Here is a 24,500-nt window from a genome sequence, read left to right as displayed (position 1 = left end):
GTTTAATGGATTCGTCAATGTTTAATTCAACTTAAGTCAATCTTTGCTTTGACAATCGCTACCCCTTTAAAGCTGCAAATGGTAACCCCACCTTAGATATTTTTATGCCATCAATATCGATGTAGGCTTTGCACCTATCTCCATACTGGAGCCACCAACACCAGTATGGACCCCCAACTGAGGTGGTCGTTGCATCCAGGTGAAGAATGAATAGAGATGTGGCCATTCGCTTCTATGGCAGTCATTGAAACTGACATGGCCGTCTTCGTCTCTTGATTCCTGTACACTTGAATGGAGAGAGTTGTGTACATGAGTAGCTAGTTTTCTATTCGTCTTTCTAGGGCGGAGGCCACCTCACCAGGTGGGGTGAAGGTAGAGGGACCCCTGTTCTGGACATAGGTCTGGGCCATATAAGTAGGACCTGCATCTATCAGATATTTATGGCATATCTTCTGGATAGGTAATAGTCCTTTAGTTGAATTAGTACAAATTTTAGTTATACATACGTAAGGTAGATTACCCGCTTAAGGGGGGGCGGGTCTCACAAACAGATTCTAATTGTGGAGTTCGTGATCCCCATCCGCCCGGACTTTCCCCGGCAAAACACAAGCATTGAAAGGCATATAGTTTCAATTTTTTTCTTCACACTTGCAATACAAATTGCGGCATGCTCTATTTTGCCGCGGCTGGCCTCCATTGAAATCACTGGGGGCGTCCGAACTGCAGCCCGTATGCAATTAACATTGCGTATGGTCTGCGGGTACCCATGTCCTTGCTTAGTGATGGCACGGGAAGTACAAACCAAAGAAGAAGAAAAAAACTACTATGCATGACCACCTGCGAGCCTCCACGGTCATCCGCAATACACTTCAAGCAGATACGCAGGGTCACCGGTCGGGCTCCTAACCGGAATCTGCTGCGGGCCTCCACATGTGGAATTCGACCCGTTCAGATGAGCGCGGCCTTAAAGGGGGATTTCTCACTTGATAATTATTAGGATAGGTCAGCAATAGCTGATCGCTGGGATCCGCCATTTAGATCCGCACCGATCAGCGATTCTCCAGCCCTGCGGTCAGTGCATCGGTGGTCAGAGCCGGACATGTAATTGAAGGTTGCGCTTCTATTGACTTCAATTTCTATTACACTTCTATCTCCAACCCCGATGACGACATCCTACCCCACTGCACTGACGGCGGGCCAGCGGATCCCCACTGATGTGATATTGTTGACTTATCCTGCGGATAATAGGTCATCAATAGTAAAAAGCGAGAAAAACCCTTAGTGATGGCCCTATAGTGTTTTTACGTCCTGCAGCTGCAGGACATGTATGAAGGAAATATCGCGCGGCTGCTTCCTTCCATACTTCGCAGCAGTTTCTTACAGCTGACACCTGCGGGCAACAGCCCAGAAAAGCCGCGTGGCAGACTGGGGCTGTTAACCCTTTAAATGCTGCTGTCAATTCTGACAGCGGCATTTAAATCCTCCGATGAGATCGCTGGGAGCCGTGTGGGTGTCATGGCAGCCAGGGGCCTTCTGAAAGGCCCCAAGGCTGTCTTGGCAGTATACCTATCAAGCCGTCAACCATGGCATATTAGCCTTTCAGTCTCCAGCTCAGTACTAACAACCAATCAGGTTGATTTAGACAACTCAAACAACCAATGAGGTTGCTGGAATTGTGAATCAGAACCTACTGAGCTGGAGAGTAAAAGGCTAGCATGCGTCCCCCATGGGATGGCTTGATAGACTGTCAGATCGCAGTATGATAAAATGCTATGGCATTATATCATACTGCAGGAGCGATCAAAGCATTGCTAGTTGTGGTCCCCTAGGAGGACTAAAAGAAAATGTAAAAATAAGAACAATAAAGTTTTACTAATTATTAAAAAGAAAAAAGTTATAAAAGTTGAAAAAAAAAACCTTTTGCAATAAAAGAATCCAAACAATAAAACAAAAATACATATTTGGTATCACTGTGTCCATAAAAGTCTGATCTATCAAAGTAATGCATTATTTACCCTGCACGGTGAAAGCCATCCGAAAAAAAAAAGTCAGAAATGCGCTTTTTTTGGTCACCCCGTCTCCCGAAGAAGATGTAATAAAAAGCGATCAAAAAGTCGTATGTATTCAAAAATACTAACGTAAACTACAGGATGTACCTCACCAAATGAGCCCTCGCACAACTATGTCGACGGAAAAATAAAAAAGTTACTGTGCGAAGAAGATGGAGACAGAAAATAATTTTAAAAAATAAATGTCTTAAAAAAAATACAAGTAGTACAGTAAAAAAAACTCTGTTTGGTATCAGTAATCGCAATGACCCATAGAATAAAGTCATGTCATTTTTGTTGCAGTTTGTGCGTCGTAGAAACAAGACGCACCGAAAGATTGCAGAATGTCATTTTTTTTCCATTTCTCTCCACTTCAGTACATTATATGGTACATTAAATAGCACCATTGAAAAATACAACTCTTCCCACAAAAAACAACAAGCCCTCATACAGCGACAGCGATGGATAAATAAATGCGTTATGATTTTTTTTTTTTTAAAGGGAGGAAAATAGGAAAAAACCAAAAAAGCTCAGTCACTGAGGGGTTAAAGGAAACCTCAACCTTCACAACCATTTTACTTTGTTCTATTAAAAAAATGAAGCAAATCTGCATTTTGTATTTACAGCTCCTGTGCAGGCCACTGGGTTTCTATAGTAACAGACTACGCTCTTGGAAGGTACTAGTTTTCCATGTTTCAGGAAACCAGCTGGTTTAAGGAGTCCTGCAGGCAGTGCTCTTTGGGAAACTGTATGCAAATTAAGTCTACTCCAAAAGGTAAAAAATGATCTCTCTACTGCCAACTATAGGTAGACGCCTATAGGTGGCAATGCAGAGACGGTATATTTTTCACTCCTGCGGAAGAGCTATTTTGCACAGTAAGACACTACAAGCGAACCTTGTGTATAGGGGCCTCGTGGCGCAGTCCTAAGCTCTCAGTTATGACCTGAAGGTTGCGAGTTCAATCCCCGCTTGGTTCAGGTAGCTGGTTTAAGGTTGACTCAGCCTTCCATCCTTCCGAGGTCGGTAAAATGAGTACCCAGCTCATCACATATATGGAGCCTTCCTATGTGTTGCATTGAATGGCACGAAAACATGTTTTTTCTGCAGTAGGATGCAACTTTTACAGTAGAAAATCCTACTGCAAAAGCCCTAAAATAAGCCCTAGCTGCATTAAAAAAAAATACATTACCTAAGAGGCGCTGTCCGGCACCGCTGCAGGTCTCCTTAGGTCCCCGGCAGACTTGCTTGTGGTTTTCCTTCAGGTCAGGAGTTTGAAAAACCTTGCCTCTAGGAAACGCTGGCTGTGATTGGTTCTCAAGCGCCGTGGCTCAGCCAATCACTGCAGCGCTTGATGAGCCAATTGCAATATCGCTGCAAGAAAACGCAGTGATACTGCACTGAACACCGATGCGATATTGCTGCGATTTTCTTGCTGCAATATCGCTGTCGCCCATGTGAAAGAGGCCTAAATTTAATGAAAATAGACAATATCAACCAAATCGGTCATTCATTAAATGACATTTAGCGACAACATAGACTGTCGTCGTCTGGAAGGAAGTTGGCCACAATTTTTTCATCCAGTAGTTTGACGCAAGATCTTTCGTCCATCGCTCAGTGTCGTTGAACATCTATTGGCAGGTTGAAGGATGGCGATGGCCAATATAGACTAAAATGTGTACGGCCGTGTCTGTGAAATCATCGTTCATTCATTCAACAGTTCTTCCACCATAAACCTGCTTTTAACGTGCATGGCCACCCTAACCTACCTGATATATACTAGTGAGAAGTAGCAAACAGATGGAAGGGGGTGCGACTGAAGGATCGGACTCTACAGCGTGTGTTTGTAGTTTGCAATTATGAATCACACATCTGCATAGGAGCTGTGTACACACAACCATAGGAGGTTTGTAATTGATGCTTCTTGCAATGTTGCTTTATATTTTACTAGCTTACCCGTCGCGCATTGCTGCGATCTCAGAAGAAAGGAAATTCAAGGAAACTCGTTCTGATAACATTGAATTTACATCGTGTCATTTTTATTGAAACTTTATGTTTTTCATATGGAAAATATTTCAAAGTCTCATTTTAATTCTATGTATTGATTCCAGTGCTCGTGGATACACGATATTTTTAGTTTTTCCGTCTGGTGCGTACACGAATAAATCAGAGGGTCTTGCGAGGCGTGAGCTGGCCACATACAGTTGTCCATGTGAGAAGCACTGATTCTCCAAGTCTAGCCCACACACTTGCAGCGCTTGTCCTTCTGCTCTGTTGATGGTCATTGCAAAAGCGAGTCGCAGTGGAAACTGTAAACGTTTGAATCCCAATGGCATGTCTGTTGGGATCATTGGAATACGTGGCAACAGGACATCTTCCCCCGTGAATTTCCTATTCAGAATTGTAACTTCGATGACATTGTTCATCATCTTTTTCACGGAAAGTCTTGTACCGTTGCAAAGTCGTGGTGGATGGATGTTTCGGAGAAGAATGATAGGCACGCCAATTTTCGGAAATCAAGTGAATTCAAGAATTCCGTTGGGTAATGACAACTTCGGCTTGATTCATCACAGTATCGATGGACTTATACGTTGTCGCTTCACCTGGTATTCCGTTTTGAATGCTGAAATGGATGGCATTGACATCGTTGTTGGTAGCTGCTAATATAGCCCGTGTGCTGAGCCACTGATGATTTTTGTAATTCTGCATGATATTTGGGAAAACCTTTTGAATCAATTCATCTTTGGTTGATGTCATCTTACCACAGTTTGTTGGCAATGTGATACATTGTGTAGATCTGTCGATTTGCCATCTTCGCGTTCCCAATATCCAGCAATTGTTTGGCGAAACGTTCGGCGGATGCATCATTTTGTAGTTGAACACGCATATTGGTTTTCAAAGTCAATTTCTTTACATGACGCCATAGAACTGATGATTTGATACGTGCATTAAGTTCATCAGCGGGTGCTGAAGGTGGTATAACTGGCAGAATTTGTCGAAAATGACCAGACAATAGAATGAGTGCTCCACTGAAGGGCTGTCCATTTCCCCTCAAATCTTGTAGTGTACGATCAAGAGCTTCCAATGCTTTTTTGTGAGCCATTGTGCATTCGTCCCATATGATAAGTTCACATGTTTGGAAAACTTTGCCCATTCCGGAATGTTTGGTAATATTGCATGTTGGCATCTCAGTGGCTTGCAAATTCAACAGCAATATCAGTACTGAATGCGCTGTTTGACTACCATCCAAAAGTGTTGCCGCAATCGTAGGATAGATGTACTATGCCAGAAACCTTCGCAGGAGTGTACTCAGCAGCTTCCCAAAGTTTCATGGCGATCGGATGAATGGTGTAGTAATGCATAAAGGACAAACAGACAGACAGACATTCATTTTTATATATATAGAAGATTCTAAAGGAATCGGAACAATAAAATATCGGTTGTAGGGGGATTTTTGCTTTTAAGTAAATCTGATTATTTAAAAAAAATGGAATAAACTTTTGCAGATGACACAAAACTATGTAAAGTAATTAACACAAGACAGGAAAGAAGGCTGTTGCAAGAGGATCTGGATAAGTTGGGGGCAGAAAAGTGGCAAATGAGGTGTAACACTGATAAATGTAAGGTTCTCGACATGGGCAGAGGAAATACATGTCACCATTACACACTAAATGGGAAACCACTGGGGAACACTGACATGGAAAAGGACTGGGGATTGTAGTTCACTGTAAGCTTAACTGGAGCAACCAGTGTCAGGCAGCTGCTGCCAAGGCAAATAGGATCATGGGGGCATCAAAAGAGGTCTAAGGGCACATGACAAGAACATTTTTCTTCCTCTTCACAAGTCACTGGTCAGACCACACATGGACTTTTGTGGACAGTTTTGGCACCGGTACTCAAGAAGGACATATCAGAGCTTGAACGGGTACAAAGGCGGGCAACTAAACTAATAAACGGAATGGGGGGACTACAATACCCAGAGAGGTTAGACTTGGAGGGAAACCATACCCACTGGTTGCAAACTAAGTTTGCCATAAATGTGAAATTTTTGTCAGTGCATCCGGTTAGGTTGTGCTTCTGGGACCTGTACTACTATGGGTTTCTAGGTGTACATTTCCACAGGTGTGGCATGATTGAGCTGGCTGGGTGTGGTGTTCTGCAGCTAGCCAATCATCACCAGTCTGTTGCATATAAATATCATCCCTCTGGCTGGAGGGAGCTGGTTTCCTCACTCCCCCTTGTTTTTGCATTGATGCTTGCTTCTCTGTGGGTGTGAGCTTCGATGTGTTGTGTGTGTCTTAGCTGGTTACCAAACATGTGGCGTGAGTGGTCCTGTTCAGTTGTGTATGTGTTCCATGCTGTATTAGTAAGAACTGTGTCTTGTGCTGCTTGGATCGTTTACCATCTCTGGGCGAGTTGAGTTCCAGCGCTGGTCCGTCCCTGTCGGGACGATCACCCTGTTTGCAGATAGGTTTCCTGGGGTTAGTTGTCTTTTTAGAGTAGGGACCCACAAGATAATGAGGATTCGTGCAGTGGGCTTGCGGGCCTAAGTGACTTGGTCAATTCATGAACTAATACCTCGTACCTAATCTATTCCATCTGTGTGCGAGAATGCTTGGTGAGTGTTTTGGGTCATTTTTCAGTCGCTGCTTTATGTCTGTATTCCGTCCTATGTCTGTTCCAGCCGTCCACTGGTTGTTGGACGCCCGGTTCTTGTTTGTCCTACCTGTCCATTGGTGGGCAGACACCCAAGATTTTTCGCGTTCCCTTTGTATGTTGGTAGGCGGATGCTGGGGCCTTGTTTGTCTGGCTGTGCCTGCGTCTAGCCACTCGTAAAGAAGCTGACATGTCCATCCTGACTGCATTCGTATCAAGTGACCTCAGGTTTCTGTTGGCAGTCCTGGACAGATGTAACACATCCCTTCAACTTCACTGAAATACAATGACTAGTGAGTGACTTCTCACTCCATATCAGCAGGCAGCCATTTGTCTATATCTTTGGACAACCCATTTAAAGGGGTTATCCAATTTTATACTGGTGGGGGTTTGACTCTAGGCACCTACTCTGATCGGCTGTTTGACGTGTAGTGCTTAGTTTCCACAATATCCGCCATCAGGGGTAGTTGGAAGTCCGCTATACACTTAAAATAGTCGTCCGGTCTCACCAAAGTCGTCGTGTTGTGCAGACTGAGATGCATGCGGGCACCTATAGGCCGCGGGTCGGGTCGGATCCGGCGGCGAGGGACCCGAGCGCCTGCAGTGACCAGCGCGTACTCACCCGCGGCTCCAGCTGTTTGATGTGCCGGGAAGCCGGCGCATGTGCTGACCGGAGCCGGCGGCGGGTGACTGACGTTTCTGTGCGAATAGGACATGCCGCGGTTTGTTTGCCGCGCGATATTTCGCTCGGCCAAACTGCGGCCATCTGCCTAGGATTGCATTTGTTAACGCAATCCTATGCAGGCTTCCAGCAGCGGAAATCACGCCGCGGAATTTCCGTTCGTGTGCAGGCGCCCTAAGGGTACATTCACACGCAGAGGATTTGGTGTGGATTTTCCACTACAGAAAATCTGTACCAGATTCACTACATGTGAATGCACCCTTACTCTTCATTAGCCCTGGTGAAAAGATGTGGACTATACCACTATGCGGGAAGGCAGGGAAATTAGATGTGTTCGGCATTAGGCACAAGAAACGTCCCATTGCTAGAACTGTCTCATTACATATTTCAGGTAAATCCTTCTATCCGACAGTAAACCTAAGGTCTATCTTGCCTCCGTTTGCTGTGCAAGGTAACAATGTTCCCTGTTATTAGCCATTCCAGGCATCACATATTTTGGCACTTAAAGGAAACCATAAGCACCACAAACTAAGTTTTGGCGCTTATATACTCATTATCAAAAATAATCACCCCTAGAAGTTGTTGGATGAAACTTCCTCTGTGATTGTAAGGCCTAATTTCCACGGGCAGATTTCCAAATCTGTGACATTGCCCCACAGCTATTAGGTTCTATTGAACCTAATGACACAATGCTCACGGTGCAGAATTCCACCGTGGAATTCCACTCCGTGAGATCACGCATAATCACCCGCAGCATGTTCTATTTGCCGCGGGCGTACGCGCGGACTGCTTCCATTGCAGTCAATGGAAGCTGTCCATCATGCGACACTGCCGGCGCGTCACGCACTGTACTGCGCATGCGCCGGCACGGGGTGCGGGGCAGCGGATCCGGAGGTGAGTATGGGGTCTTCGGGGGGGGGGGGGGGCGCCGTGACGGACTCCGCAGTGGCATTCCACTTGCGGAGCCTGTCACGACTCTGGGCACGAGGCCTAAGGTTTATATAAGTAAGTGGTTACAATATCAGAGCAAAAGGAGAATATATTGTGGAGAAATGACCCCTTGTAGGGATGCTCTAGTACCCTGTTGTACCACCTCTAGCTTGGATACAAGATGTTATATGGGCAGGCATAGAGGTGCTACTACCCTGTTGTACCACCTCTAGCTAGGATACAAGTTGTGATACAGATGGGCACGGAGGCTCTAGTACCTTGTTGTACCGCCTCCAGCTTGGATACAAGATGTGATACAGATGGGCATGGAGGCTCTAGTACCCTGTTGTACCACCTCTAGCTAGGATACAAGTTGTGATACAGATGGGCACGGAGGCTCTAGTACCTTGTTGTACCGCCTCCAGCTTGGATACAAGATGTGATACAGATGGGCATGGAGGCTCTAGTACCCTGTTGTACCACCTCTAGCTTGGATACAAGATGTGATATTGGCAGGCATGGAGGTGCTAGTTCCCTGTTGTACCACCTCTAACTTGGATACAAGATGTGATACGGGGGGCATGGAGGCATACAGGTTCCGTATGGTATCCTGCGGCATATTGCTCCACATTTGCTGTAATAGACCCTCTACATTGTGCAAACTTATACGCTGTGGAAGTTGATATCCCAGATGGTCCCATGCATGTTCTATTGGGGATAAATCTGGTGACCCGGCAGCCACGGAAGTGTGACAATGTTGGGGGGGGGCTTCCTGTGACCCCTTTGTATGTGTGGCCAAGCATTATCCTGCTGCCTCTTGGAAGCTGTTATGAGAGGAACACATGTGGCTGCAGGAGGTCCTGAACATATCGCTGAGCGGTCATTGTCCTTCGTACCACTACTAAGGGGAACTGACTGTTATATGTGTTGTCCCCCAGACCATCACACCAACAGGGGGCAGTGTACCGCTCTACAGAAAAGGCAGGATTGAGGTGCTCACCCCGAGGTCTTCAGACATGAACATGACCGTCATCAGCGGCCAAACTAAACCTGGATTTGTTGCTGAAGACAGCTTGGTTCCACTTCGTGGCATTCAGTTTCATCATTCATGACACCACTGCAAATGGAGGCGACGGTGTATGGGTGTCAAAGGCCGTACAAGTAATGGTTGCTGTGAGACCAAATGTCCTTCAGCCAAGTGCCTGTAAATGGTTCCGACAGCTACAGGGGTGTAAAGATGGCACCACCTGTCTCTGGATTGTGGACAATGGAACTGGACGAACAATAACAAGCGAACAATTCTCGTTAGTCGTTCAGGTGTTGGATCGTGTTTAAACTGAACGATTATCTGAACAAATCATTCCGTGTAAACGGAGCTTAAGACATGAGACACTACTCTTATTGCCCAGAGCTGATCATGTGGGCAGCACTGGTTAGACAAAGCAGGTGTAGTGTCTTACCCACTGCCTATTAGCATACATCACTTCGTCTTAAACAAATCTCAATTGTGGAATCCACGATCGCCATGTGCGCAGAGGATCAACGGCAAAATGTGGGCATTGAAAGGAATGAATTTTTGCTTTTTCTTTCACACTCGTGGATATGAATCACAGTGTTGTAGGAGCTCTAAGGAACTCCACATAATGTTTCATGGTCTGCTCCAGATCCTATGTGAGAAGTTGTGTACACAAATCACTGACACATGACACTAGTTAGAAGAGCATCATTGTCGAATGATGCTGACTTTATTACAAGGCAGACACATATATGCTTTACCATGTAAGCACGATTAGGGTCGTTACCATCTATGCAATTGGCTTAGCTCGTAATGACTCTAATGATTAACATATGTTAACGCCTTAAGGTGTATGCTCCTAATTAACCCCTTCCCGCTCCATGACGTACCAGTACGTCATAGAGCGGCGGGGTATGTATGAAGAGAGGTTGCGTGGCAACCTCTCTTCATACAGTGCGGGGATCAGCTGCTTATAACAGCTGACACCCGCAGGCAATAGCCGGTATCGACCGTTCAGCCGATTGCGGCTATTAACCATTTAAATGCCGCTGTCAATTCGGACAGCTGCATTTAAATCCCCCAAACGATGTTCGGGAGTCCCGCACGCCCCCCCCCCCCCCCCGCGGTGAGATCGGGGGAGCCGTGCAGGTGTCATGGCAGCCGGGGGCCTAATGAAAGGCCCCAGGGCTGCCTTACCAGACTGCCTATCAAGCCATCCCCGTGGGGTGGCTTGATAGACTGCCTGTTTAATTGCAGTATGACGTAATGCTATAGCATTACGTCATACTGCAGGAGCGATCAAAGCATCGCATGTTAAAGTCCCCCAGGGAGACTTCAAAGTAAAGTTAAAAAAAATCAATAAAGTTTCTTTAATTGTAAAAAAAAAGTTATAAAAGTTTAAATCACCCCCTTTTGTCATATCCATTATTAAAAAATCTAAATTATAAAATAAAAATATGTATTTGGCATCGCAGCGTCCGTAAAAGTCCGATCTATCAAAGTAGCGCATTATTTTTCCCGCACGGTGAATATGCACTTTTTTAGTTACCCTGTCTCCCAGAAAAAAACGCAATAAAAAGCGATCAAAAAGTCATATGTATTCCGAATTGATACTATCGGAAACTACAGGACATCCCGCAAAAAATGAGCCCTTGCTCAACTACGTCGACGAAAAAATAAAAAAGTTATCGCACGCACAAAATGACCGCAGAAAATAATTGAAAAAAATTAAATGTCTTTGAAAAAAAAAAAGAGTAGTATAGTAAGAAAAAACCTATACAAGTTTGGTATCGTAGTAATCGTACCGACCCATAGAATAAAGTTATCATGTCGCTTTTGTTGCTGTTTGTGCGCTGTAGAAACAAGACGCACTAAAAGATGGCGAAATGTTGGGATTTTTCTTCATTTTACTCCACTTAGAATTTATTTTACGTTTTTCAGTACATTATATGGTACTTTAAATAGCACCATCCCCCTCCCCCTTTTATTTGGGCTTCATATATCAGAACTCAAACAGAAACACTGAACTTTTGAAATTTTGCTTAGTTTTAATGTTCCCTACTTGTCAGATGGGTTTCCCTGCTGAGACCCCCAGCAATCAGCGGGGTGGGGAATCCTTGCAGTAAATGTTCACTTTCCCTGTAGCACCACCACAGGATAAATGAAGCACTGCGAGGTGAACGGATTGTCTGTGTAGTGCAGGACGGGACCGGAGCGAGAGATACGTAGTAGCTGCTCACCACTTGCTACAAACAAGGATCCAGAATAGAAAACCTCCCCCCCCCCCCCTTCCCGCCCAATTAACTCAGGATTTCCTAATAGCGAATGTGAAAATTGGTTTTCGAAACCGGACAAGGTTCAGTAGTTTATTTTTTTCTCTGTCAGAATTCACATTTTTTTCTTATTTTTCTTCATGGTGACCGGTTCCCACAATGTCTGTTGGCTGTGGGTAACTGTGCAAAGACTGATGCCACAGAACTAGAGACACGCTGTTGGCCAATTTTTGAGGGATTCTCCTCTCCCCATTTCAAAAGCCATAACTTTTTTTCATCGACCTGTTCGTATGAGGGCTTGTATTTTGTGTGGCCAACTGTAGTTTTTATTGGTATCATTTTTTTTTGTCACATATAATGTATTGTAAAAAAGAATTTTATGGAGAGCAGGGAGAGAAAACACATCCATTGTCAATTTTTAGTTTTTTTTCTACAGCTTAATAATATGACATGACACATTTTTTTCTGTGTGTCAGTACAATTACAAGAATACCAAAAGTATTGTTTTTGTTTTAGGTTTTTCCACTTTTGGACAATGAAAACCCTTTTTTTAACTTTATTTTTTTTACATCATTGCCATAACTTTTTTATTTTTCATGGACAGAGCTCTGACGGCTTGTTTTTTTTGCATGACGAGCTGCAGTTTTTATTGGTACCTTTTTTGGATACATACAGCTTCTTTGCTCACTTTTTACTGGGGTTATTGGGAGGCAAAATGAACAAAATAAGCATTTTACCTTTTGTTTTTAGGTGTTTTCGTTCAACATTTTTTGCCGTGCAGTTTAAATAGTGTGCTAATTTTATTGTACAGGTCGTTACGGATATGTTGATATATGTGGAATTTATACTTTTTTTTAAAAAAAATTTTTTACACAAAAAAAGAAAAATTTTACTTGGGTTTTATTTTACCTTTTTTACATTTTTTTTATGTCCCTGTAGGGGACTTGAACCATAAAAGCTATGATAATGCATTGCAGTACTTCTGTACTGCAATACCTTCTCGCTTATAATAGCGGGCATAGACCATGGCAGGCCTGTATACCAGTGGCCATGGCAACCAATCAGCCCTCTAACATTAAAAAGCGAAGTGCCGATGACATCACAGGGGGAGCGGGCTCCTTCAGTAAACCCTTTACATACCATGATGTACATTGAACGTGGCATATAGGGGGTTAATACTAACCATTGAGCCACGTTGTTGCAGCCGGTGAATGACTAGCTATCAGTCACAGCAAGCTCCCGATGCAGGATGGCGCAAGTTCACTTTTAATCCCAAACCATCCACAGAACATAAGTTTACCACCCTGCTATAACCTAATCGTATGTCCTATGGCGTTAAAGGTTAATATAAGAGAGTTACCATTAACAGGACTTTAGAATAGAGGCTCTTAAGCGGACTACCCCTAATTTTAGTACATTGGTAGTGTTAAGGTCCATTTACACGGAGCGATGATTACTCAAAAATTGCTGGAACGACAGTTTGATTGACAGTTTTGACCGATCATCTTTGCATAAGTCTAAGTAGCTAATTAGCTACTTAAGAGTTATGCAGGCGGAGCGTGATACCGCCGCGATATCTCAGAGAACAATGCAGCTGTTTTGGATATGCAAACAGCTGCATTGTTCTCGGTGCTTTTAGCTGGTGTCCCGCTGCGAACTGCCAGTGGGATACCAGCTAAAAGAATGCTACCAGCAACACCCACTAAGATATCAGCATGCGTCACTTATCAGGCTCATAATTCATTTCTACCTGGCTAGAAGTAAGCGATGAACGAACAGTGCATGATAGCCACGCATGTAGACGCAACGATTATCACTCAAGAGGCAGCTTTTGAGTGAATTTTGAGCAATAATCATTGCGTCTAAATGGGCCTTTAGACTACTAATACAGTATACCTACTGCTTATGTTATCGGCACTGGACAATCGGAGAGCAGCGCACAGTGTACATTAGGTAGTTAGAAAAGTGATGTAGCCTTCTTGGATGGCCAAAAACAGGGCCTGAAACTAGCACATTGGAGGGGCAGCAGAGAAGATCAACTGTAGGTAATACCCCTACCACTACTGTCCCAGGACAGAATTTTGTCTTGAAACCCAAGTGTTGCTTTAAAATTCAGATTTTATTAATTACTTTGTCTTGTTTTTTTGGTCTTTGTAATTGTGAGAATCCATAAACTCCATACTCTGTACAAGACCGAAGGTGCCTCCCTGTTTATTGGATTAGCCGTGCCGCTGCAATATTTAGTATGTGCACAGTCTTTCAACATTCAGTCCTGCAAACACCCACCCCCTGTCCTGCCCTCTGCACCGGCTTAGTTCTGACCTTGCTCTTTTGGACCTCTGTCCCAGCTGTCAGTTCCCTCTTGTCCTAAAATAAATATTTAGCTTGTTAGAATTGGAAGAGCAAATCTTTGGAAACCAAATTCCATGAGTTTCAAAAATTCTGCAGGATGTTACATTGTATATCTATGGTAAAAGTACAACATACTTGGTCTAAAAGAAAAGCAAACGCCTAGGAGGATTTATTGTTTTGCTACAAAACTTGTCATGCAGTTATACGAGGGGATGCTAAAGTCTTTGGCTTTACCCAGAAAGAAACGAGATAGGAAGATGAAACCTTACTCCACATACTCTCCACTGATGCCAACACACTTCTTGCTTCGGTATTCCAAGTTCTGTAAGCCTTGCAAAAAGAAGAATTTTGGTTGTGCCTCAAACCAGTCAGCCGTAGCAGCCATGGCATCAGAAACGGTGTGAAATTTGGTACCCTTGAGGTGTTTCTTCAGGTTTGGAAACAGATAATAGTCAGAGGGAGCTAGATCTGGTGAATAAGGTGGGTGGTCAACCAGATGGAAGCCTAGCTCCACCAGTTTTGCCGTGGCCGCTTGTGCAGTGTGAGCGGAGGCGTTGTCTTGCAGGAACAAGATTCCTTTGGAAAGCTTGCCGCGCTTTTTGGCCTTCAGAGCTGCCTTCAATTGGTCCAAAGTTCAATGTAATACCTTGCATTGATGGTGGAACCATTGTGAAGGTCGTCCACTAGCAGCAGGCCCTCCTTATCCCAGAACACAGACGCCATCACCTGAGTGGCTGAACTTCTTTGGGCGAGGAGAACCACTGTGCCTCCACTCTTTTGACTGCTCCTTGGTTTCAGGGTCATACAAATAAATCCAGGTCTCCTCCATAGTGACCAGTCGATCCAGGAAGTTCTTATCAGTCTGGAAACGCTGACAAATGGACTGGGAAGTTTTCACTCGCATGCTTTTCTAATCTTTTGTCAAACATTTGGGGACCCACTGTGCAGATAGCTTCTTCATGTTCAAATGTTCATGGATAATGACACAAACACGTTCAGGGGAAATCCCCATGATGTCGGCTATTCCTTTAGCTGAAATTGGCCGACTCTCCAGTATGAGGTTGTGCACAGCATCGACGATCTCCGGAACAACCACCTCTCTCGGTCGTCCAGGACGTTCCTCATCATTGGTGCTGAAGTGGCCCGCTTTAAATTTGGCAACCCAGTTCTTAAAGGGGTTGTCCCGCAAAAGCAAGTGGGGGTATACACTTCTGTATGGCCATATTAATGCACTTTGTAATGTACATTGTGCATTAATTATGAGCCATACAGAAGTTATTCACTTATCTGTTCCGTTGCTAGCGTCCCCGTCTCCATGGTGCCGTCTAATTTTCAGCGTCTAATCGCCGGATTAGACGCGCTTGCGCAGTCCAGTCTTCTTCTTTTCTGAATGGGGCCGCTCGTGCCGGAGAGCGGCTCCTCGTAGCTCCGCCCCGTCACGTGCCGATTCCAGCCAATCAGGAGGCTGGAATCGGCAATGGACCGCACAGAAGACCTGCGGTCCACCGAGGGTGAAGATCCCGGCGGCCATCTTCACCAGGTAAGTAAGAAGTCACCGGAGCGCGGGGATTCAGGTAAGCACTATCCGGTTTTCTTTTTTAACCCCTGCATCAGGTTTGTCTCGCGCCGAACGGGGGGGCTATTGAAAAAAAAACAAACCCGTTTTGGCGCGGGACAACCCCTTTAACTGAAGAATATGAAGGGCATTGATCCCCCAATGTCTGCCACATATCACCATGAATATCCTTCGTGGACTTTCCTTGCAGGAACAAGAATTTTATCACTCCTCTGCTCTCATTGCTGTGAATATCACCTTAGACTCCACCATTTTGTTTTCCCGTGTGCCTAGATCACTGTTGCCATAAGCTACAAACTCAAAATTTTGAAAACATATATTAGACACATAAGGCTTTCATGTGATGTAACATTTGTTACCATAGAAACAAAAAAAGAACACAAAGCCAAAGACTTATCAGCACCCCCTCATATCTCATATGTAAATGATGAGAGTTGTGGTGATTAGATGGATGGTCTTGTCGCCGGAGGCACTAAAAGTGGTTCCCTGTTGGCCTATAAGAGGCTCTCTCAGGCTCCTTGTGTGCAGTGACCTCTTCTTCCGCTTGTGTAGAGCTAGTTGACTACTAGAAATCTCTATGACGCCATTGAAGAGAGTTTGCCCAGTTAACACCTTTTGAAAGAGGACTCATTATTAAAATATGAGAAACTAGATGGTTATATCAAAGAATTGTCGCCACCTGAGCTGTTTTGACCCAACTGTAAAGAGGTGTTGAGACCAGTGAATATGTGAGGGCATTGACAGAAGGTGATCGGGCTCAGGATGCCCTTGACGGACCACCAGTAGAGAGGATCATCTGATAATCCGACAAGCACAAGCAGCTTTAACGGTTTCATTATCCACCATCCAGAGACAGGTGGCGCCATCAAGTCAGGTCCCTGAGTCTGAAAGAACCATTTACAGGCACTTGGCTGAAGGACATTTGGTCTCATGGTGCCCATAACATGTACAGCCTTTGACACCCACCATCACCTCCATTTACAGTGGTGTCATGAATGATGAAACTGGACGCTACAGAGTGGAACCGGGTTTTCTTTAGCGACGAATCCAGGTTTGGTTTGGACACTGCCTCCAGAACATTGCCACACTTCTACGGCCTGCCAGATCGACAGATTTATTACCAATAGAACATGTGTGGGCCCATCTGAGTTTGCACAATCTAGATTCTCATTAACAGCAAATGTGGAGCGATATGCCGCAAGATACCATATGAAACCTGTATGCCTCCATGTCCGCGTGTGTCGCACCTTACATCCAGGCTATAGGTGGTACTACAGGGTACTAGAGCATCCATGCCCACCCGTATTACATCTTGTATCCAAGCTAGAGGCGGTACAACAGGGTACTAGAGCCTCCATGCCTGCCTGTATCACATCTTGTCTCTAAGCTAGAGATAGTACAACAGGGTACTAGAGCCTCCATGCCTGCCCATATCACATCTTGTATCCCAGCTAGAGGCGGTACAACAGGGTACTAGAGCCTCCATGACCACCCCATCACATCTTTTAACCAAGCTAGAGGCATTCATTTGATTCCAACAACTAATAGGGGGGAATTTTTTCCTTACAATCAGTGTATATTGATTAAAATATATAAACATGGTTTGAGCAGCCATTCATAGTTTTCTGCAGGACCCAAAAGGGAGAGTGACTGCCAAGGACTATACTGACCTTTCGGACAATCAGGTCCACCCAATGGTGCGGACAATGTTTCCTGATGGAGATGCGATTTTCCAGGATGATAATGCTCCTATCTGTACAGCTTGCTATTCCCCGGTGCGGTTTTAGGAGCATGAAAATGAAGTTCAGCATCTTCCTTGACCAGCACAGTCACCAGACCTGAACATCACTGAGCCGCCATGCTGGTTTGCAGAGGTGTAGCTAAAGGCTCATAGACCCAGATGCAAACGTTCAGCGTGGGGGCCCTCCCACAACTTTCCTCTGCATTGTTGGGTTTCTAAAGAAGCCCATTGATGCAACAATAGCAGGCGGGGGCATTGCTAGAATCTTAGAAGATTAGGCAGAGGCTATATGTAGGGAGATCCAATACAAAATCTGTAACATGGCCCCCCCAACCAGCCATGTGCCATTTATAATACTGCTGTTTTCTTATATGATAGAAGGGCCTATAGGTCAAGAGGGGTGTCGTCTCTCCTTAAAGAGAGCACCCAAAAAGTGTGTGGAGACACCTAGGGGGTGAGTGGGTTGGGGGATGGCATTGTCTCTCCGCAAGAAGAGCACCCAGAAGGGGTGTGAGAAGACACCTGAGAGGCAAGTGAGGAGACTTATAAAGCCATGCACGCTCCTCTGGGTAATTTATGCAAATAAGTTCCATCTTCCCTATTTACAGAGGGACCTTTGGCACCCTAAAGTTCCAGGGCCCGGTAGCGACTGCTACCTCCACATCTCCTATAGCTACGCCACTGCTGGTCTGTTTTAGAAACAAGTGAGAACACACTATTTCCCCAAGAAATATTTCTATTGGGTTTTGAACAGTTATTGCATGACGAGTGAAATAATATTCCGTTAGACACCTCTCAGTGCTTGTAGGAGTCCATTCCAAACTGAATTCAGACTGTATTAACTACCAAGGGTGTCGTAATAACGCGTGAAACATCTCAGTGTTTCCATTATTTTGATAAACCCTTGTATTTTGTCACATTCTGGTTGAATACAGTCTACTGTTCCCAGTTAGCAGTTATATCAGGTTGGGAAGAAGTTGACTGTAGTGTTCTTCACTTGGGCAAGTAACAGAATGTCCAGAAAAGTACCTGCGCCCTCCCCCAGGATAACTGATATAGCTTTAAGAAATTTGTACGCGTTGCCTGTGGTATCCCCCGAACTAAGATTTTCAGACATATATCCACCCATTCATATATAGGACACACCTCACAAATTATGCTGTAATGTAATGCACTTGAGCCATAATCCAATGTACTTGACTGCTCAGAATACAAATAATAGGGCCATAGTGCTGCCATAGTAGTGCTAGCCACATTGCCCCTACAATAGTGCCAATCAGGGTGCCAGTCACAGTGTCCTTTTTTTTTACCAGGGTCAAGAATGAGGCTGACTGCTGGCATCTGTAACGGCAGCAGGATTTGGCGTTTGTCCCTGCTGGCCACACAGTAACGGGTGCATAATATAGCTACTGAACCATGTGGCAGCATCTTGTGAAGATACATGATGAATCCTCATCCTACTGACTATCTCCACCCCTCTGATATTCCAAGGTGCAGCTGTCAGCCCATTGGTGCCCCCACAACACAATTGTTTACTTCTTCTACTGTATTTAACATATGAACTTGACTCTGGGACTGTATTTATGTTATGCGCTTGGTTCTAGTATTATATCTATGTACTGAGCTTAGTTCTGCTGCTGTATTTATGTTATGAGCTTGTTTCTGGTATTGCATCTATCTACTGAGCTTAGTTCTGGTACTGTATTTATGTTATGAATTTAGTTCTGTGCTGTATTTATGTTATGAGGTTGCTTCTGGTACCGTATTTACCCACTGAGCTGTTCTGCTGTGGGTATGCTGCTGTCTTGCTGCTTTCTACACAAGCAGGGCACAGGCAGACCACCTTCCAGTACACAATATACATAGATTTTTTCTTATGGTGGGGGGCACAAAAAAAGTTCTGCACAGAGTGCCATCTAACCACGTCCGGCACTTAATTCATTCCCTTTTATAGTGTGCTTAAACTTGTGTTGGTCATTAAAGGTAGCAAGATGTGCATTACTGCACGTATCGTCTGACTGCGCAGGTCGCGGTGTTTGTCCTCCCGCAGTATGATGGTGGATTCTGCAAGGGTGACTGTCATCATTTCACAGAATGGGCTGGCTGGAACTTTGTGCATTTAAATAAAGCATGTCATAATGAAGAGGCCTCAGTGTTTGCTGGTCAATGTGTAACTGGTCCTGACCCCTGAGGCTGAATGAAGGGGGAGGGAGGGTCTCTATTTTTCTGACACTGGGTAATCTTCCAATTATCTCTTCAGTTGACTTTCAGCTGCAGGGCCGCCATGCAGAGGCATTTCTTCCCAAGCATGCCGCACCGAACAAAGATAATATGTGGATTAATCTTGGCCTCCCTGCTGCCTCTAACTCTTGGTGACAATGGTAAGAATGCAGCTTTAGTACATAACGAGATGTCTGTCCTGACCGGAGGATGGGGTGGTCTTACTGGGGAAATTGTATGTAATATAGCGATTGATTAGTACGCTCAGTAGGACGTGTGTCCATGTTGGAGATGTCCATGTGTCTCGTGCTTTATAAGTCAATATTGGTTGATGTCTTGGACTGACGGAGATGGAAAAACTTCATCTGAAAGTCTTTCTCCTTCTTGTAATATTACATGGAGCAGTAAATTCTTATAAACCATAAGCGTCCTGGTATTTTGTTAGTTAGAAGATATCTTATGCAATTTTTCTACAGCTTGGTATCTATCTATCTATCTATCTATCTATCCATCCATCTCATATCTATCTATCCATCCATCTCATATCTATCTATCTATCCAGCTCATATCTATCTATCTATCCATCTCATATCTATCTATCTATCTATCTATCTCATATCTATCTATCTATCTATCTATCTATCTATGTCTCTCATATCTATCTATCTATCTATCTATCTTCTTCATATCTATCTATCTATCTAATATCTACCTATCTCATATCTATCTATCTATCTCATATCTATCTATCTATCTATCTATCTTATATCTATCTTCTTCCTATCTATCTAATATTTATCTATCTCATATCTATCTTCTTCCTATCTATCTTTCTATCTATCTCCTATCTATCTATCTCATATATATCTATCTCATATCTATCTATCTCCTATCTATCTATCTATCTTTCTATCTATCTCATATCTATCTATCTACCTATCTATCTTATAACATATAAGGAAAATTCAACCCTGAAAATAACAAGATGCTTAATATATGGACATATACTACATTTTGTAGTATATCTATCTATCATTTCATATCTATTTATCTATCTATCATCTATCTATCTCATATCTATCTATCATCTATCTATCTCATATCTATCTATCATCTATCTATCTCATATCTATCTATCTCATATCTATCTATCTATCTATCTATCTATCTATCTATCTATCATCTATCTATCTCATATCTATCTATCCATGCTGCTATCTCATATCTATCTATCTATGTAATATCTATCCCATATCTATCTATCTATCTATCTATCTATCTATCTATCTATCTATCTATCTATCTATCTATCTATCTATCTCATATCTATTTATCTATCTTCTCATATCTATTTATTTATCTATATCATATCTATCTATCTATCTATCTATCTATCTATCTATCTATCTATCTATCTATCTATCTTATAACATATAAGGAAAGTTCAACCCTGAAAATAACAAGGTGCTTAATATATGGACATATACTAAATTTTGTATTCATTAATACTGTGTATTAATGAATGCTAAGTCCTGAAATCACAAATTGTGATGCTATAAACCTTAAAACGTCTGCTCATTCTCCCTTACAGTGGAACAATCTCAGTGCTATCTTACTGGCAGACAGTTCTGCTAAATGAGGCCCAAAAAGTTTTATTTTGCCATATCCGTCACCAGGGGGATATGAGCAGAGGCATAACTTGAAGCTTCTAGGCCCCAGTGCAAAACTTGTAACAGGGCCCCAACTATAATGCTTTATACATAGTACTGGGCTCCCTATATGGAGCAGAGAGGCCTTATGGGACCCCTAAGGCTCCTGGGCCCGGGTGCAGCCGCATTCCCTGCATTCTCTATAGATATGCCAGTGGATATGAGAGAAAATGGCAGCCAACGAAGACAGAAGAGCGTTTTGTGTCCTTGATTTTCACATCTACCAGTCTGTTATTAGTGTGCAACATAATTTACGAACAAAGTTTGGTGAAGATTCCCCAGCGGGCGCACAATTCGTAAGTGGTGCTCCAATCTTAAGAAAAAAGTTGCACCTGTAAGTGAAAATCCCCCGGCCCTCCACCCGTAAGCTTGAAACCAACGGAGTGTCACACGAAGTCCTCAGAAATCCACCGTCACAGAGATCAGAGAATTGGACGTCCCGCTGCCGACTGTGTGGTAGATTTTGCGCAAACGTTTGTGGTGTTCTCCTGAATTATTGCAATTTTTACCGGCCCTGAAATTGGACGACAAAGTGCGGTAACGTTCTTCCTGCGAGAGTCTGCAAACTGTAATGGAAAGCGATGGCTCCATGGAGTCTTTAGTGTTTAGTGATGAAGACGCCTTCCAGGCAACAAACCTAATGTCACGATCTGGGGGAGGCCCACCTGTCTACGTAGAGCGTCTGCAGGACTCCACCAAAGTGAAGGTGTTCTGTGCTATAACCTGTAGGAAACTGTACGGCCCCTTCTTATTCCATGAGGAAACAATCCCAGGGATTTCGTACCTGGACGCTACAGCTGGGACAGGAAATCCCAGAACAGGGCAGTCCCTATTGTCATGATGAAGTCAGAAGTGAGCAGCGACTATCTAATAGATGGATTGGCCGTACAGGAGGTGACGATGGTGAACGTCTTCCTTGGCCTCCATGTTCTCCGGACCTTATGTCTTGTGATTATTTTCTCGGTGGGAGTGTTACAGTCTACGTGCCCCTTTATCACCCATCATGTATGATCTGCAAGGACACATCACAGAAGCCATTGCATCAGTCAATCATATACCCACAATGTGCATGGCAGGAACTTGACGACAGGCTCTATGGTGGCCTACTCTTGCCATGTGTGTGGCAATAATAAATGCATTTGATGTAATCTGTTGGTACTACTATGATGATGCTTTGGAGAAGATCTGCTCTGAAGCTAGCACTACTGTGTGGACATGACTATGTGACCGACGCTATTTCATGAACATTTCTGTATGGAGGGGGAACAGCTGCGTGTCTGCACAATTTCTGCAAGGTGATACTGCTGTGTAGGCACTATTATAGGGCACAACTCGGGGGCATCAATAAGCTTAGGCCTTAGACACGTTAATGTCTTTACAATATGACCAGCTTTAGTCTTTGAAGTGCAAACAAATATAGATCATTTTCTCACTTTGCTTTAAAGAAGTTGTACAATTTGAAAAACTCACTTTGTTGGGAATTCTGAGTTATTAGAGGGGTCCTCTGTTCAGGATCATCTCTTTGCCAGAGTGAGGAACAAGCATCTGTCACTCTGGGGGACCTGCCATGTCCTAAATTACTCAGACAACCCATTGATTTGAAGGGACAATTGTGTAATACTTCCTTCTCCCTGTGGGTGTGCTGCAGGGAAACTGAACACTTACTACCAGGCTTCCCCACAGATTACAGCTGATCACTAAGGATCCCAGTAAGTAGAAACTTATTGTCATGGGGTCCTTTTAACACGTAGGGATTGTCCAAAGCGGTGAATCTCTTTAAGATTGCGATTTTTTTTTTTTTTATTTCCTGTTTCATCCAGACCAAATGCAATCCTATCCAGTTGGTATTACACATATAGTCGTAATAAATAACCATCTGGATGGTTTGTGCTTCAGAGCTCTTCTTCCTACTGTAACTGAGAACTGCCAACAACAATGATTTATGGCTCTGCATATAAGATGCAATCACATGACAAACAAGTGTTTGTCGGCGGGTAGCTGCTACCTTTACACGGGACTTTGATGGGCAAACCTTTTTTTCTGATTATATTGGATTCTGAAAAAGAGACTTAAAAATTCCAAATGTCAAGGACTCCATGGACCCGCCTCAGCTATGGAAGTTCTGGATATTTGGATTCCAGATAATAAAATTTTTACAGCACTTTGTTACACTTCAGGGCATTAAACAGTAATCAATACACCATAAAGCTATGCAATAATATACAAAAATGTTATAAATTTCCCCATCTCTTGTCAGTGTTCATCAGCAACCAAGACGCAATGTCAGTCCTTAAACGTTCTCGGAGAGCTAATGGATATTTTGAGGAGTTGAAGCAGGGAAATATGGAAAGAGAATGTTTGGAGGAGATATGTGACTTCGAGGAAGCGAGGGAGATAATGGAGACACAAGACGCTACGGTGAGATTATCAGGTCATAATGCTCGGTATTAATATGAACCCTTTCCAATCCACTGTCTGACCTCTGAAGACATTATGATTTAAGGCTGTACAGCTCCGATGTTGGAAGACGTCCGTCGGGGTTCTCTTACTGTATATTGCCAACCTCTATGCTATCAGAGCCTATCCAACGTGTCACCTCATGCAGTACTGGCTTTAGCCAGCAGATAGCGCCGTTGTATAACAGCAGAAAAAGAGTAAGCCCCCTAGAAAAACCAGGATAGAAATTGGATTGGAAAAGGTTAATATGTAATCTAATGTTTATTGTAATTGGAGTTGAAGCATCTGATGTCCTACCCTCCATCTATGCAGAACATGTACTCATCCTTGTAATTGCATCATAAGAAATAGATCCCAGTAACAAAAGTCATCTCCAAATGGAGTTGTCTTCTGTTGGTCCTTTGATGCCCATTGTTGTCTTAGATCTTGGGCCCTCTTAAGGATTTCTTGGTACTTTGGTGGACCAGTCTGACCCTGGTCATAGTGTTATTGCATAAAGGTTGTGAGTTATGATGTCAGGAAAGTAACTTGACATAGATACATCTATGGAGCCCTTAAACTCAGGTTAGCAATGATTTCCGGTGCAAAAGTGCTCCTATGCTGCAGAGAGCACCTGAACCCTTTTGCACTGATTGGAGATTTTTTAATTAGAATTCTCTAACTACAGCATTACTTTCTTAAAACAGGTGTTTGCATGTCATTAAGGGCACGGTCACACGAGCGTAGGCGTATTTACGTTCGCACGTGCGCAGCGTTTAATCGCCGGAAAGAACGTTTTTCGGCGATCATGACCAGAGCTAGAAAGCGTATTATCGTTTGTTCCTACTTTGCAAACTATTTTTT

The 24,500-nt window shown here is 43.7% G+C and overlaps 1 protein-coding gene across 1 annotated transcript in view; it reads left to right on the top strand.

Moving 5' to 3' along the window:
* Window positions 1–19,454: 19,454 nt before the first annotated feature.
* The window catches only part of F2 (coagulation factor II, thrombin), a 29,549-nt gene continuing 24,503 nt past the window's right edge, over window positions 19,455–24,500 (top strand). Inside the window, exons 1-2 of the mRNA XM_066583382.1 lie at window positions 19,455–19,652; window positions 23,458–23,618. Of these exons, the coding sequence (XP_066439479.1) occupies window positions 19,556–19,652; window positions 23,458–23,618 (258 nt within the window). The 5' untranslated portion in view covers window positions 19,455–19,555. The remainder of the gene's footprint in view (window positions 19,653–23,457; window positions 23,619–24,500) is intronic.

Source organism: Eleutherodactylus coqui, chromosome 11, assembly GCF_035609145.1.
Source record: "Eleutherodactylus coqui strain aEleCoq1 chromosome 11, aEleCoq1.hap1, whole genome shotgun sequence".
Classification (NCBI taxonomy): domain Eukaryota; kingdom Metazoa; phylum Chordata; class Amphibia; order Anura; family Eleutherodactylidae; genus Eleutherodactylus; species Eleutherodactylus coqui.
This window is presented reverse-complemented; position numbering and strand designations above follow the sequence as displayed.